This window comes from Gopherus evgoodei, chromosome 1, assembly GCF_007399415.2.
Source record: "Gopherus evgoodei ecotype Sinaloan lineage chromosome 1, rGopEvg1_v1.p, whole genome shotgun sequence".
Classification (NCBI taxonomy): Eukaryota; Metazoa; Chordata; order Testudines; family Testudinidae; genus Gopherus; species Gopherus evgoodei.
In genome coordinates, this window is record NC_044322.1 from 352131623 (window position 1) to 352148413 (window position 16791).

General features: G+C 45.5%; 1 protein-coding gene across 5 annotated transcripts in view; it reads left to right on the forward strand.

Moving 5' to 3' along the window:
- Positions 1-16791, forward strand: part of FRMD4A (FERM domain containing 4A) — a 410751-nt gene that overhangs the window by 127390 nt on the left and 266570 nt on the right. Inside the window, exon 1 of one of the 5 annotated variants that reach the window (XM_030565553.1) lies at positions 1956-2129. The exons of 3 other annotated variants lie outside the window; for them this stretch is intronic. In XM_030565553.1, coding sequence (XP_030421413.1) covers positions 1956-2129 — 174 coding nt within the window. Of the gene's footprint in view, positions 1-1955; positions 2130-16791 lie in introns of those variants that run through there. One more of the 5 variants, XM_030565892.1, reaches the window with a different exon arrangement.

Here is a 16791-nt window from a genome sequence, read left to right on the forward strand (position 1 = left end):
GATCTTGTATGCCAACTGTAGCCCGGAGCAAATGTTTTCTAGTCAAGTTATAAAAACCTCCTCCAAATAAAGCTTGCTAATGGAAATGCTGCTAATGCTTTGTCTGTATTGCTGAGAACAGGGAGAATGTTACAGAGAGAGAGAGAGAGAGATACTTAAGTTGACATAAGGAGGGATGGGAAGGTTCAGAAACAGGCAGAAAGGTTCAGAGACAGAGAGGAGGAGAGAAAGACGGACCTACAGAAAGAGAGAGAGAGAAAATGATGTGCTACTGACTGAATAGCAGCTAATAAGTCAGAAGGAAATATTATGATTTTTGTGCTGCTGCTATAAAACCTGAAGAAGCAGTTAGGCTGAGAACATAAATTTTGCAGCTATATTGTCCTAGCATTACACCGAACTAGTGAATGAGCTGATACAGAGCTGTACTGCTGTCATTATGTGCCAGTTGTATTATTCTTTCCAGTCCTCACAGATCAGAGTAACTGTTCTATAACCTGTGGAAGATCAATGAACAATTAACATCCCCTCCCCACTCTTCTCTCTCTTGATACCATCTGGGGTGTCAAGACTTCTTTTAGAACCTCTGAATGCTCCGTTTTCATCGTCTTGTGGTTAGTCCTGTGAGGTCCCAGTATCTGATTTTCAGAGGTGCTGAGCACCTGCAGCTCCCATTGACTTTAGCTGGAGTTATGGGTGGTTAACATCTCTGAAAATTGTCTCCTACAGGTGCTGAGTGGGCTCAACTACCCCTGGGGGTGATCCTGTGAGGGGCTAACCTATCAACACCCATTAGCTGCAAGATCAGGCCCTGTTAGTTTTCCTTTTACAATTTTTCCTTACAGGAGGCAGTATGGAATGGAAGGATGAAAGCAGCATGGAGAGAGAGGCAAATGGGCCTGAGTTCTAATCCTAGCTTTGCCCCGGTTTGCTGTGTCGCCTTGGGCAAGACACTTTAACTCTGCCTTAGTGTCCCTATCTGTAAAATATAGATATTAATATTTACCTATCTACCTCCCACAGGTGTTAGAAGGTTTAGTTAGACTGGTTCTAGATTAGGTGCATCAGTTGAATTAACTGGATTTTAAACTGAGTTAGTTAAACCAGTGCAGACCCCTAATGTAAACGCACTTAAGTCAATTTCACCTTCACTTAATAAGGTAATACATGGACCTAGGCTAATCCTCTCTCAAACTGGGTTAAATGTGTCTACATTAAGGGTTTACACAAATTTGACAAGATTGATTTGAAATCAGTTTGGTTTAACCCGTGCAACTTTTCTAATGGAGTCACAAGCCCTCAACTAATGACTATGTTGCATGTGTTATATAAGTACTAAGTACCATTATATGTCTCAAAACCATAAAGACTCCAGCACTGTAGTAAAAAGACTCTGGTGCAGATATTCAGTAGTTATTCAGTGTGTTAAAATAAAGGATAAGATTTTGCATGTTGCAAAGCCATCCTCTCGGCTGTTTTTTGTAACATTTGAAAGAGTTAAGCCTAAAACCGGAATGTCTTGGGAATGTTGGCAGGGAGGAGTGAGAGCTACTTTTTTTTTTTGCCCTGGATGGAATCCCAGCACTCTGAAAGCTAAGTGATGACTTTGGATCTAAGTCTGTTTCTTGGTTCCACTGCAGAGAGCTGGGAAGTGAGATGCAAAGTAACCAAGAAGCCCTTTGAGAGGGATGTCTGATTCCCTGCCTACCCTGGGACGGATATTTTTACCTTGTCTCTAGTGATTCCTGGGGGCAGCGGAATTTGATTTGAGAAGATACATATGGATCTCTGAAAGAAATAATTTCCTTAAGGAGGGGACAGAAACATCCCAACCGGCTTATTTTGGCTGCAGCTGTTTCTCCTTTGATGGAAATCGTTGTGACACTTGAACCTTGCATTTTATAAGGAGTCTAGGAATTAGCTAACTGCCTTTGATAGGGGGTGCTGTGTCTTTCATGAAACTAGCTGGCATGGCTGCCGTACTCTTTGGTTTTGAGGATCTGCTCTACAGTTGGGACAGCCTGGTGTGGAACTTGACTTCACGGGCTCTGAGGACGTGCCGGTTTGGAAATCTGCGGGTCCTGCAGCTGATGCTGAAGCCATGGTGCATTTCCAGAGCGGTTTACCAGGTAGGGAGCAATGGATTAAAAACCCTGGGCCAAATCTCGAGGCCTTGATTCAGTCCCTGCTTTGGGAAAATTCCCACTTGAGTCAGATGAGACCCAGTCCTGCACAATGCTGAACACTGTGAGCTCCCCATTAAAGTCAATGGGAATTGAGGCTACTCAGCACAAATAGGAAGAGATGTGGGGATGGACAAAAACAGTTTGCAATCAGGGGAGTTCTGCCTGAGTCAAAACTGAGGGCCAGGTTCTGCAAGCCCTAAGATACCTTGTTGTATACTTAACGGAGGCAAATTCTGACCTGGAGTAGGGATCACAGGACTGCACTCTACTGCATAAATTCTCCTTGTGAAACTTTCTCTATTCACCAGGGGCTGGACTCTGCCACCATTACTCATGCTGAGTAGCACCTTACTCCTTGAGTATTCCCACTGGCTCCACAAGGAGTAGGGTGCCACTCAGCATGAATAAGGTTGCTGAATCTAGCCCTGAAAAGCTATAATGATTAATGATTAAAAGTGGGCTTTAAAATGTATCAATATTAAACAGTAGAAGTCCTATATATTAATCCAGCCTTGCAAAACTCTGAAATAATATTGGTTTTACTTGGATTGGTGTGTAAAATACCATTTGAGTTTTTTCTCATCGTTATGGTACGGGTGGGTAAATAGATTTTGTGCCTGAGCTAGTGAATGTTCCTGACAATTTTGCAAGGTTGTACTCCTTAACGAAGGGAAATGCTAACCAACTGAGTCAGGACATTTAGGATGGTCACAGTTTGGACTGAATAACTGAGATAACATCAGACCTTGGTTTTGACGGATCCACACCTTGTTTGGAAAAGGCATTTTTTTCTAAACTAGTTTGCTTAGTATGTGCCTTCTCTGCTCGTTGGAAGTCACCACGTTCAGCATAGTTGTACATAATGGATCTGATCTAAAGCCCATTGAAATCACTGGAATTCTTTCTATGGATTTCAGCAAACTTTGGTTCATTCCCACTATGAACAATCTTGAATGCTTTGGTTCCCCTAACATTATCAACAGATTTGCATATTGTTTGGAATTCAGCAGGCACAGGCAGCTGGATTTTTAAAATATCAGTTTGCCCTGGAAGGTATCAATGAATAGTTATAACTAAATGAATCTCCAGTCCCTCTTACCCCCCTCACCCCGGTAGTTGCTGATTGTATTTGTGTCAGAGACTGCTTCTGAAAGCTGCATGGACGTTATTGCAATGAACTGATGCATGCTCCATGTGAATAAAGCCAAACCCTCTGGCTGCGTTCTGGTCTCCCTTATACCAGTGTAAATCCCCAGTTCTAGAATGGAGTCTGATACATGCTCTGTGTATGGGATAGAATGTGGCTGCAGTACCCCAGAGACAACACAGGGAAGGAATTGTGCAAGTTCCCTTCTTGCTTACTCCTAGTCCTGGAGGTGGGGAGTTGCTAGTAATTAGCTGCTGGCCTATACCAGCTCTTCTCCCTCATGATGACTCAGCTAGGCTGGCTCCTTTATGCCCCTGCATGGGTCCTTAATCCAAGCCACCAATCTAACCCTGGTGTAACTCCTTTGAAGTCAATGGTTCTACTGCAGGATTTGTCCTGCAGTCAGAGGTGAACCTGGCTCACCATGTTCAACTAAATTGCTTTTTCTACAATGTGCACAAGCAATAACTCTACTGTACAGTGATTGCAGGGACCCCATTCATTCATCAGAACAGCCAGAGAAATCACATGGCCAAACATTGGTGCCTGCATTCTAAAAACTGACATTTGATTAGGAATGACTGTCTAGAGCTGGATAGATTTAGAACCGGCCTGGACCTTTGCTCATTCTTCAGACTGAACCTGGGAACCTTTCCGGAGCTTCAATACAATCCACACCTCCTTATTTTGTTGCTGTCAACCACATCTTACTTTCAAGCTCTTCTGCACCGCCTGGTTGGAAAAAGGAACAGAAGCAGAAGTGCCAAAATGCTGACAGGAGACTGCACCAGGGGCGGTAAATTTGTTGAGGTGCTGAGCATCCTCAACTCCACTGACTTCAAAGGGGAGCTTGAGGGAGCTCAGCATTTCACAGAATTGGGCCCTCAAGATTTCTGGAATGGAAAGTACCAGAAATCTCATGAAGTAGTCTGTTCTCATGGGATTTCTAGCCTAGTTTCACAATCAAGGGTTTAAGTCAGGTACAGATAAACATGTGATTTTAGGAAACAGGCCTCACAGTCAATCCCAGTCCTGGCAATGACACATTCTGTAGCCTCGAGAAAGTCGCTTCACTTTGGGAAAGGCATTGCACATTAGTGCCTCGATTTCCCCATCTATAAAATGGCCACAAAACCACTTGATCTTCCCTAAACCTGTGTGTGTACATTCCAATAACTTTGCAGAAAGAGTGGGGGGAAAATCTGGTGTGTTTCAGTTGAGGAGAATATTAGAATCTGGGTGGAAGAGGTGCTGAAAGGCATGCATCCATCCTTGGCCAGAGTTAAGGTTGTGGGGTGTTCTCTGTGGTTGTGCTGGTGGTAGATGAGTTCCCTGGGTGGAGGAGGAGAGAGTATGTAATACTGATTGTCTTGCTTCTTAGGTTTTCTGTTGAGCTGTATTACAACAGGCTGACCTTTACTGACACATAACACGGTGCTTTTATGTATTCTATGAATAATTTTCCCCGGTATCCGACCATCTCTAAACATTGACATGATATTTTAATAACATTGTGACTAGCCAGAGAGCCTCCCTGCATAATCATTTCCTACTTTGAGACTGAGACTTTTCCAGCTGCTTGTTATTGAGCTGATCTAAATAATACCTCAATTACCCTAGTTTTGTCTGCCTGGAGAATATTAATTCCCTGCTGGTAGTTCATCTTGAAAGCATTGTGCACACCAGCCACGAGATCTCTGCCTTTTCCCAGGACTAAACTGTCCTTAAAAAAGAAGGATTATACAGCTCTGTGCATATTAGGGACAACATTCTGCCCAGCACTCAAATCTCCCTTTCTTTTGTTACAATGCTGAGCTAATAACCCAGAGGCACAACTGCACTTGCTGTGGGAGACTTACCAGTTCACCTATCATGAGATTGGCTTGAGGGTGCCAGAGTTTGAAGCATTTCCTGCTTGAGTCACATCATGTTTTGGAGAGTGGGTGGGAATGGAAGAGGAGAAGAAAAATATGTGCGTGATTCCTGGGGGCTAGATTTCAATGTCTAGGGCATTCGCAGATTGAGAGCATGCTTAGGTAGGTGTGGCAGGTTGTGAGGGTCCCAGAGCAAGCCTGGAGGTCTACACAACAATGAAACTGCCCCACAGCCCCAGCCCCACAAACTTGCGTTAGCTGAACCGGGCCAGCTGCAAGTGTTGTTTTGTTGTGTAGACATACCGCAAGTTTCCAGATATGGCTCTGTCAGTGCACCATGGCCCCCACACACTCCTGATCTGCAGCCCAATACATTCAAGTAGCAGCTGTCTCCTGGGTACAACGTGCCAATGGTGCAGAATTACTGTATGTGGGTGGCTTTGAGAGGTACTGGTGGAAAACCACCTAAACTATTTCATTGGTGAGCTGTGCTCTCCAGAGTGCGAAGGGCTAATGTCTGCACTCACTGCACCCATCTAGCTCTTTATACTGATGGTGGCTACAACAGATGTGGCATCTACAGATCATTTATAAAAACCATAAAGGACTATCAGGATGAAATAAGGTTAGAGTGGGCTTGGTGCCTCCGGAATGCTACCACCGAGCTCCGTGAAGGAACCCATCTTGTTCCTCCCAGCCACTGCCTGGGCCCAAATGGTTCTCCTCCCTATCTCCTGACCCAGCAGCAAGGAGCAGCCATCTGTACGGCATCCTGCTTGCCACTCCGTGGTTCACTGCTACACTAGGGCTACTTCAAACTGTAGGCCTCAGTCCTAAGGTCTATCAAGCTTCATGCTGCAGGGCATAAGGTGAATACCAGCTGAGGTCAGGAAGAAATGAATTATTTGAGTTATAGTAGCATGAAGAGTGATTGCACTGTCCAAGCACAGAAAAAGACAGTCCCTGTCCCACACAGCTTACTATCTATGTCTAAGACAGGAGACAGTGGACCAGGAAGCACAAGGAAACCATGAGGTGATTATAGTCAACACAATAAGCTGTGGCCAGAGCACAACCAGCTGCTACCCGCTGTCCAGGTTTTTAAAGATATTATGAGAAAGGGAGAGTTTTAATGAGGGCTTTGAAAAAAATCACCCCTCCATTATCTACTATGGCGCAGTGAGTGCATTAGGAACATTCCCAAACCCAAGCCATTCTTTTTAGGTGACAGATCTGAGAAACTGTCCCAGATTGAGGTATCATTAAAGCAGGTTTTGGAACAAATTGATAAATTAAACTGTAATAAGTCACCAAGACCGGATGGTATTCACCCAAGAGTTCTGAAGGAACTCAAATGTGAAATTGCAGAACTACTAACTGTAGTCGTAACCTATCATTTAAATCAACTTCTGTACCAGATGACTGGAGGATAGCTAATGTGATGCCAATTTTTAAAAAGGGCTACAGAGGTGATCCCGGTAATTACAGGCCTATAAGACTGACTTCTGGCTGAAACTATACTAAAGAATGATATTGTCAGACATATAGATGAACATAATTTGTTGAGGAAGAGTCAACATGGTTTTAGTAAAGGAAAATCATGCCTCATCCATCTACTAGAATTTTTTGAGGGGGTCAACAAGCATGTGGACCAAGGGGATCCAGTGGATATAGTGAAAATCTTAGATTTTCAGAAAGTTTTTGACAAAGTCTTTCATCAAAGGCTCTCTGCCACAGGATAAGAGGGAAGGTGCTTTAATGGATTGGTAACTGGTTAAAAGATAGTAAACAAAGGGTAGGTATAAATGGTCAGTCTTCAGAGTGGAAGGGGTAAATAGTAGTGTCGCCCAAGGGTCTGTTCTGGGACCAGTCCTATTCAACATATTCATAAATGATCTGGAAAAAGGAGTAAACAGTGAGGTGGCAAAATTTGCAGATGATACAAAATTACTAAGGAAAGTTAACACCCAGGCAGACTGCGAAGCACTACAAAAGGATCTCTCAAAACTGGGTGACTGGGCAACAAAATGGCAGATGAAATTTAATGTTGATAAATGCAAAGCAATGCATATTGGACAGCATAATATAAAATGACAGGGTCTAAATTAGGTGTTACCACTCAATAAAGAGATCTTGGAGTCATTGTGGATAGTTCTCTGAAAACATCCATTCAATGTGCAGCGGCAGTCAAAAAAAGCAAACAGGGAATAATAAAGAAAGGGATAGATAATAGGATAGAAAATATCATGTTGCCTCTATATAAATCCATGCTATGCCCACATCTTGAATACTGTGTGCAGATGTGGTCATCCCATCTCAAAAAAGATGTATTGGAATTGGAAAAAGTTCAGAAAAGGGCAACACAAATGATTAGGGGTATGGAACAGCTTCCATATGAGGAGAGATTAATAAGACTGGGACCTTCTAGCTTGGAAAAGAGGCTGCTAAAGGGAGATATGGTTGAGGTCTATAAAATCATGACTGGTATAGAGGAAGTAGATAAGGAAGTGTTGCTTACTACTTCTCATAACACAAGAACTAGGGGTCACCAAATGAAATTAATAGACAGCAGGTTTAAAACAAATAAAAGGAAGTATTTCTTCACACAACGCACAGTCAACCTGTGGAACTCCTTGCCAGAGGATGCTGTGAAGGCCAAGACTATAACAGTGTTCTAAAAAGAACTACATAAATTCATGGAGGATAGTGCACGGAGGATAGGTCCATCAATGGATATTAGCCAGGATGGGCAGGAATGGTGTCCCTAGTCTCTGTTTGCCTGAAGCTTGGAATGGGCAATGTGGGATGGATCACTTGATGATTACCTGTTCTGTTCATTCCCTGTGGGGCACCTGTCACTGGCCACTGTCAGAAGAAAGGATACTGGGCTAGCTGGTCCCTTGGTCTGACCCAGGAGGGCCGTTCATATGTTCTGAGGCTGGAGTTCTTACATCTTCTTCTGAAGTATTCAGCATTATCTGCTGCTGGAATCAGGATACTGGATTCAAAGGACCATTGTTCTTCCCTGGCATGGCACTCCTTGTGTCCATGTGGGGTGCTCAGGAGTGAGGGGAAAGTCCTACATGGGGATATGCAAGAATATTTCCAAATTGTTCTGCCGGAGTAGGGGTAGGCTTAGAAATGCCCCATTTTTGCAGCACATCCAGGGGAATTTGGAAAAGAGCAGAGTTCTTTTCTCCTTATTGCCCTAGGAACACTGGTATTGCACTATGGGGTTTCATGCTGCCTCTGCCACAGCAGAAGCAATGCAGCTCCATTGTGCAAGGTAAGGGGAGTATAGGGTCTCCGAGAGCTGTGTGTGTGATGCAGTCCCTTTCGTGAAATGGAGCTATAGGCTCTGGACAGCTCTTGCAAGGCCACATGCAGGACTGGGGCAGGCTGTGCACAGAGCTGAAGGATCCATTGCTCTGTGGAGCCTCCTATCCAGTGTCAGAGCTACAACTCATCTGATGGGAAGGAAAACATTAGGGCAGGGATTTTCTGTTTGTTCAGAGGATGTGGTTCTAAGGCCAAGGATGGATAAAAATGTGTGTGTAGCAATGCAACTATCCAACTGGTATTTCTCTGTCTAACTCTATGCATTGTGCATGCAATAGCCAAATGTTTGGGCAGTCTTGCCTGCAAACACCGATGCGCATTTGCTCTGGTTTTGTTCTCGACTGATGGTTCAGGGCAAGTTTTTTTGTTTGCTGTTCCTTTTTTTCTTAGAAGTTACTGTGCCGTTTTCGCCGCACAAACCCTGAAAACAATTTGTGGGTCTTGGCCAAATAATTTTCAGGTTTGTTTTTTTTTGCTTCTTAAGCCACATTTAAAATATTGTCTGCACAGCCACGAAGTGCAACCCCTCGTACTATTCTCTGCTAAGCCCGTGTATGCTGAATTGCAGCTGACACTATGCTGAAGGGCATCGTTCCAAGATTGACATAGGAATGCTAGCGAAGGCCAGCTTGATGGGTTTGCCCAAAGCAAAGACACTGCAGGCCTCAGTATAATCAATGCAGCCTCCTTTATTTTCAACAATTGGTGTGAGATCTGAGAAAGCAAATGAAATACCATCAGCCTTGCGTTTATAATAGCAGCAATGAATTAGCAGAGGCCAGATGGAATAGCAACGTTTCTACAGAGTTATGTTGGGCAGTATGGCCTGAGCTAGGAATTGCATCCTTTCCGTTAGATATTGCAGTCTCTAGCTTTAAAGCTGGAACCTAAACTAGCAAGCAAACGTGGCTGGAGTGGTTCAGGCTGTTTGTTACGTGTAATATTTGTTACAAATTTAGGGTGAAATTATTAGAAGTACCCTCTGATTTTGTGTGTTGAAACTGGACCAGTCAGCGGCGGTGCTGAGCACTTGCAGCACCAATTGATTTTGAGCGGTCCCACGGGTGCTCATTGGGAAGATAGGTACCTCCAAATGAAAGGCACCCGAATTCAGAGGCCATCCTTGAAATCATAGACCTCAGGCCCTTTTTTCCACCGGGAATCAGTTTGGGAGCCAATTGCTGGAACGTACTTGTCTGGATCATTTGGACAATAGTTTGCAGGAGACTGGGCTACTAGATGACCTCTCGAGTCCCTTCCAATCCTGCGAATCTATGAAATAACTTCTTTGCCGATGCGTTGTTTGAAAAACTGTTCACTTCTACTGTTTGCTATGTTGTGTTCATATCCTGTAACTGGTCACCTAAATTACATGGTAAGCTCCCAGACTGGATGGCAGAATCACATTTAAAAAGGAAAACAGCAAATAATGTACTTCCAGAGCTTTGAGACAAACATTTGCTTGTGCTAGAATTCATGGAACTGTCGGGATCTGGGGCATTTTCACAAGTGCCCAGAAGCTGTCTGAATACCATGAATAGCTAATGTGACCCCCATGAACCATACTGAAATAAACACAGTGCATTTATTTCTGGAAATAGTCACAAATCAAGGATGGGGAGGGGTTGACCAGCAGTTAAATGAGATTTTGGTAAATACAGTTCTAAACCACTCCAGCATACATTTACCTCTCAAAGTTTCTTCACTATTTATTCAATCTCAGAGTCCATAGGCAATTTTTTTAGTTTCCTCGCCATGTCTGTGCAGTGTCAGAATGTTCAGCAGACAGGGGGATAATGTTAGTAACAGTCTGTTTGGGTTACAGTCTGTTTAAAATCCAACTGACTGTTCTTAGCATGTCTGAAGCTGGAGATTGAACAGAGAGCAGTTTTGGGTGGAGCTGTGCTATCAAACCTTGCAGACATTTAATTGCTCACAGACAATATATAGCAGCATGATGAGCATTTACACAGTGCTTTTTGTCCCTAGATTGCAAAGCACTTTACAAAGGAGATTACCATCGTCTTTATTTTACTGCTGGGGAAACTGAGGCACAAAAAGGTGATGTGACCTCCCCAAAGCCACAGAGTGAGTCAGTGGCAGAGCTAGGAATAAAAACAAGGTTTTGGTATTCTGTCTAATACCCTATATACTAGATCTCACTGTTCTTTAATACAGCTCTGTTTACATGTGGACACATGGAGAAGGACCCAGGCTATAGCCTGTAAGACTCCAAGAGTCAGACGCTAACCCTGTGTAAGTGAACTTCAATGCCCTTTGAAAAGGAAGGAGTTGCACAGGGCTGAATTTGGCTCTTTGTCTGGTTGGCAGGCTGGGAAAGAGCAAAGGGAGGATGAAGGAAATCCAGAGGAGGGGAAGACAGATTGTAAAAACAAAAATAGAGAAAAAGGGGTAAGATGTGGGGGAAGGAGTTCAGGGAGGGGATTAGCAGGGAAGAAGAGTCCTCTTGGGATGCTGTGGGAGGAGGATAAAGGCAATGTGAGCTAGGAGGAAGAATTTCTGTAGGCAGGCTCCAGTGATTTCTGTAGGGTTCTGTGGTTTTGGTAACTCCAGACCGCAGATCCTGCTCCCATTGAAGTCAAAGGCAAAATTCCCATTGACGTGTGGGGCAGGATCGAGCACACCCTTGTACATGAAAATGCTTGACATAGCTTGTAAGAAGCTACAGTGATTCCTGAATGGCCTGCCCTGATCTAGCCCATAGACTTCTAGATCCATTTGAAAGGCTTCAATAATAATAATAATTAATAATAAAGGGAGGAGGGATAGCTCAGTGGTTTGAGCATTGGCCTGCTGAACCTAGGGTTGTGAGGTCAGTCCTTGAGGAGGCCAGTTAGGGAACTGGAGTATAAAAAAAAACAAAAAACACTGTCTGGGGATTTGTCCTGCTTGGAGCACGGGATTGTACTAAATGATTTCCTGAGATCCCTTCCAAACCTGATATTCTATGATAATAAACCCAGACTTTTCCTTTATTCCACAGAGCTCTCAGTTGATAAAACCAAGAGCTCTACTCATCCCCTAACAGTGTTTATTAGCAGAGAAAGTTTCACTCTGGAGACCAGGATCCCTTTCTGCATGCAGGCTGAAATCTGTCTTCCTGTATGTAGTCTTAGAACAGACTGCAGCTGGGTTGAGAGAAAGTGCAGTCCTGTGCTTTGACCACAAGACTGATTCGTGGCTTCTGTCTTTCAAAGCTTCCGTGAGCCAGGACTCCTGAACAAGTCACTTGGCTTTTATGTGCCTTCGTTGACCATTTGAGAAATAGGTGTAAAACTTGTGTACCTCACAGGCATGTCCTAATAAGCACACTGCCTCTGCGGCGCTACCGACACCATCTGAATGGGTTCTGCTTTGACAAGAGAAAATAAAATCTGCAGCTCCCCTAAATGAACATGCTCAGCTGAGTAACCAAATAATATTATCTCTGTAACCCTCATCCTCCTTTAGTCCTTTGTGCATGTTTTATCCTCATTTGTGTGTCAAGTGCAGCACAGAAACTGTAAGCCCCTTAGGGTAAGAATCCACCTTCAGTGTGTGTTCTGCCTGGGGCTTAGCGTGTCACAGGCACTTTGTACAAAGTAGTTGATTTTAGTTCAAATAGGTTAATTCTTACAATGAGTGTCATGGTGCTGGCAAAGAGCTTGGAGGCCCTTTCTTGCCACTCATCCTCTCTGTGACCCAGTTACCCCATCTGCAAAGGGAAGGGATGATTCCTATGTGGCAGAGGCTGTGAGAGTCAAGGATTTCTGGGCTTTGGGTGGCATTCATCCAGATGTAGAAGCAGGGGTGCTGGAACAATTTGTATAGTGGGGGTTCTGCTGAGAGCCATTGAACCAAACTGTAAACCCTCTATATAATAGAAACCCAGGGCCGGTGCAACCATTTAAGCAACATAGGCGGTCGCCTAGGGCACTAGGATTTGGGTGGCAGCATTTTCTTCGGCAGTGACCACGGCAGCCGGCATTTAGGTAGAGGGAGCTGGGGCAGGGGTGCGTGGGGCGGGCTGCCTGCAGCAAGTAAGGGGGCGAGGGGACGGCACGCAGGGGAGCTCCCACCCTTCGCCCTGAGGCACCCCGCCCTTGGCCGCTGCCCACCCCCCAACCTGAGGCACCCTCCCCACCCCAGCTCACCCTTACCCCTCCTCCTCCCTGAGCATGCCATGGTCGCTTCACTTCTTCCGCCTCGCAGGCTTGCGGCACCTAAGCTGATTGGCACCACAAGCCTGAGAGGCAGGAGAAGTGAAGCGGCGATGGTATGCTTGGGGTGGAGGTGGAGCAAGGGTGAGCTGTGGCGGGGAGGGTGCCTCAGGTTGGGGGGTGGGGAGCGGCCACAGGCGGGTGCCTCAGGGCAGAGGGTGGGAGCTGCCGTGTGGGGGTGCCTCAGGGCGGGGGCTCGGAGACAGGGGAGGGCGCAAGGCGGAAGTTTCACCTAGGGTGCAAAACATCCTTGCACCAGCCCTGTAGAAATCACTTCAAGCCAGGGGGCATGGCAGCACCCCCAGCTCCCCTATTTCCGGCAGCTCTGTGTAGAAGGCTCACACAGAGTTCTGGAGCCACTTAAGCCCCGATGTGAAGGCAAGAGCAAAGCAGCCAGACTGTGTTCACTGACCAATGAGGTGTGACCATTGGGGATGGCCCGTAGGAGATGATGCTGGTCCCACAAGCCCATCGATCGCATCAGCCCTAACACCCTCCACACGTGGCAGTGGGACTGCAGCTTTTGACTTGGAAACCAGCTATGGTGAGGCTGTGTCTCCACCCAACTCCCTGTCCTCAGCCTGAGGGAGACGAGGACTTGGCATTCCTGCACATGGTGTCCAGGCATTCAGGCACTATATGTGGGTAACATGGATTTCACCCCCCAGGAGGCATATGGGAAAAATCCATCCTCATCTTAGTCATTTCGCATTCCAGTCTCTCTCAAAACATTTTATTATGTGTAACCACAATGAGGCGTTCTGCCTTTCATGGGCCTGCCGTATGGCTCTACCCAGCCAGATGAGCCAGGGCACATGCGGCAGGGAGGAAGGAGAGGTCTGAAATGTTAAACCTATCATTTCAAACTGGTAAAACTTGGGGCTCTTGATTTAAAGCTTCGTAGCTGACTAGATTAATGTGGAATTCAAACAAGTCAGCTCTTTGCTTTCCTTTCTCTTCTGGTGTATTAGCATTTCACATTAATCTAGTCAGCTCTAGAGCTAGGCGGTCTGAGGAAACAAGGGATTAGGGGTGTGGGAGTGTGGGGTGAGCAAGAAAATAGAGCCAGATAAGTTCCTCATTTATCTAGCTGAAGAGAGATCAGGGGCCTAATTCAGATCTCTCAGAGCAATGAATCAGGACTGACTCCTCTGAAGTCAATGAGCCTAATGCTGCTCTCATGCTGAGTTTTGTGGCAGTTTAACTTCATTGATACTCCTGATTTGCAATGGTGTGAGGGTGGAAGCTGGCCGCTAGTGAGTTTTACTTATGCAACACTTACTTACTGTGTTTATTACACACAGGGGACAACTGAGAATGGGGTCCCATTGTGCCAGGCACTGCACAAACACAGAATGAGGGACATTCCTGGCCCCAGAAAACTTAGTCTAAACAGATAAGGCAGAGCCGGGCGGGGGGGGATGAAGGAATGAACCATGTGATGGCAGCCAGCATCATGACAGAGCTACAATATTTGTTTTGTTTGTTTTGTGATTTAAATGTATCTGATTCTGGTGTAAGAGGGATCAGACTCAGGCCCCTAGACCTTGTGCAATGGCTCTATGAACAAACCTTTTTACAGCCAGGGCCCAGTCCTGTCAGGTGCTGACATCAGTGGGAATTGAAGGTGCCCAGGATCAGGCCCCAGAGGAGCTGTCTCCTGCGGTATTGTAAATGGGTAAGGCACTTCAGAGGGAGGCAGCTCATGTAATTCTCAGCTATGAGGCGCTCACGGTGCTTTTTCCCCAGCGCTTTCGCTCAGCAAGTCAGCAGACTCTCTACCCCCCTGAGACTCCTCAGACCTTTACTGCTACATATTTAAGCATTTATGAGATTTGAACCGCTTTCCTTAAAACACTAGAATCCCAGAAAGGGATAATTATCCCCACATGTTTCATAAAGCACTCAAGACATTTCTGGTTTTTAAGCTTCACTCCCCCTTCTCATTAGAGGTGGAAAGGGGAGGGGAGAAAAAGCAAACATGTTACAAATTCATCCTTGCCAGAAAACTAATCTGAGTGGGCAATAAAACCAGTCTGGGAAAGAGCGGTGACTGCACCTGGCTGCCTGTTCGCAGCTTGGTTGGAGACAATACAAGAGGTGTTCAATAAGCTCCTGGCCTGAGGTATTTTCACTAGACATTTTAAAAAGAAAGTTCACTCTGTATGATATTTCCTCCTCACAGCCCAGTTTCCCTGATCACTTTCCCTGCCTTTCTAGAGCTGTCAAGGTCGTCAGCAGTTTGGCAAGACCCCACCACCACCACCGCTGTCTGCTTCCTCCATAACACAGCCGTAGAGTGGTACCAGCAGGAAAGAAGATGAAACTTTAATAACATGAAATATTCAAATAAAGTCAAGTGCTAATCGTCCTGCACAGGATGCCAAATTGGCATGTGCAGACTGGGTCTTCTTGGCCTCCCTTGCCATCCAGCCGAGCCTCTCCATGGGGGAATAGTGGCTTGTTCCGGGGAAAGCTAGCACAAAAGAGATGGGGGGAATGTTACACTGCACCCCAGACCAGCTGGGACTGAACCTTGAGTTCAATTTCAATGTGGTGAAGAGCCCACTCTTGCTGAAGTTCGGTGAATATGAGCTGAGGTTGTTTGCATAGCTGAGAGAGAAGGAACTCTCCCTCCCATCAGATGGCTCCCTCACTGGCCCACAACCCTCCACAACCCCTCTTACCTTCAGCAGGCTTTGGGATGGGACTAGAGGCTCAGGGGCTTGCTAGTAGTAGGGAGTGGGGAAGTAAGTGGATGAGAATGGACTGCCTTTGGGGACTCCATTTGGAGGCTCAAGTTTGTGAAGTTGATCCTGTAGGTTGTACCACCAGCTGGTTTACCGCCAGCTTGAGTGAGCCAATAAAGAACCACGTAGGACCGCAGGGCTGTGTTCACTAACTCCTTGCTCACCCAGCCTTGCAGAACTCACACAATCATGTGACAAATTGCCCAACTCTCATGGGAAGCAAAAACTAAAACAAAAACCACATTGTCCTACCTGTACCTTTTAAAGTTCATTTTTAGTGCTAGTGGAAAGGGATCAGATGGTCAGGTGTGGACACTGAGTCCCTTTGCAGGGTTTATCTACAGAAGAAATAAAGCATGGTTTACAGCAGTGGAAGCTTCTTCCACACTGCCCTGTTACAACCTAGATTTACAAAGACCTCCTCTGTAGATAAAAGGATCCTTCAGATCCATTCTTTCCCATGGAGTAGAGGTAGCCGGCACAGACCTTGGATGGGGGGGTAATCTCTTACACTGTCACCTCCTGACCAGTAGGAAGTCAAGTGAGAACATCAGCTTGGGCCACCAACCAGACAGCAGATACTAATAACTTTCAGCTGACTCCAGCCTGGAATGAATTTGGAATCATGACAAAATTTAAAGGTCCTGAATTCCATCGCCCAGTTCCTGCGCTGTCCAATGCCTGATCTTTGCTTCTGCCCACATGGGATGATCCCAGTGAGAAATAACATCCACCTCAAAAATGATGAACACCCAGAGTTCTGACCTGTGCATAACAGAAATAGTGTCACATAAACCCCGAATACTGTTAAACCCTATGATTGGTAGAAACCAACTCCAAGCTCCCCGATAGGTAGACTACCTAGAACCAGATCCTGCAATCCATACTCAGACAGAACACCCACTCACTTCAACTGTTCAAATTCACATAACTTGGTCTTATAAGTTGTAATAAAAAGATCAGCGTGGCTTCACCCAGCAGCCCATTCCTGGTAAAGAAACTGTGCCTGTCCCCAGTGATGTTCTTGCATGGGGCACAGTATTCTGGAAGTTTTTGAACCCAGTGGGGAATTTTGCCTGAGTAAGTATTGCACAATTTGGCCCTTGGTGGGTTTCTTCTTCACAAAAGATTAATGCACATTAACCTCTAGGCTAATGCTATGGTTCGAGATGCCTCCAGACTGGGAGTGCTCTCATCAGTTTCTTTTGCCTCATAAAAGACAACATCCATAGGAAAATGTGCTTTCCTCTCTGTGAAAAAAGCCATCTGATGTTC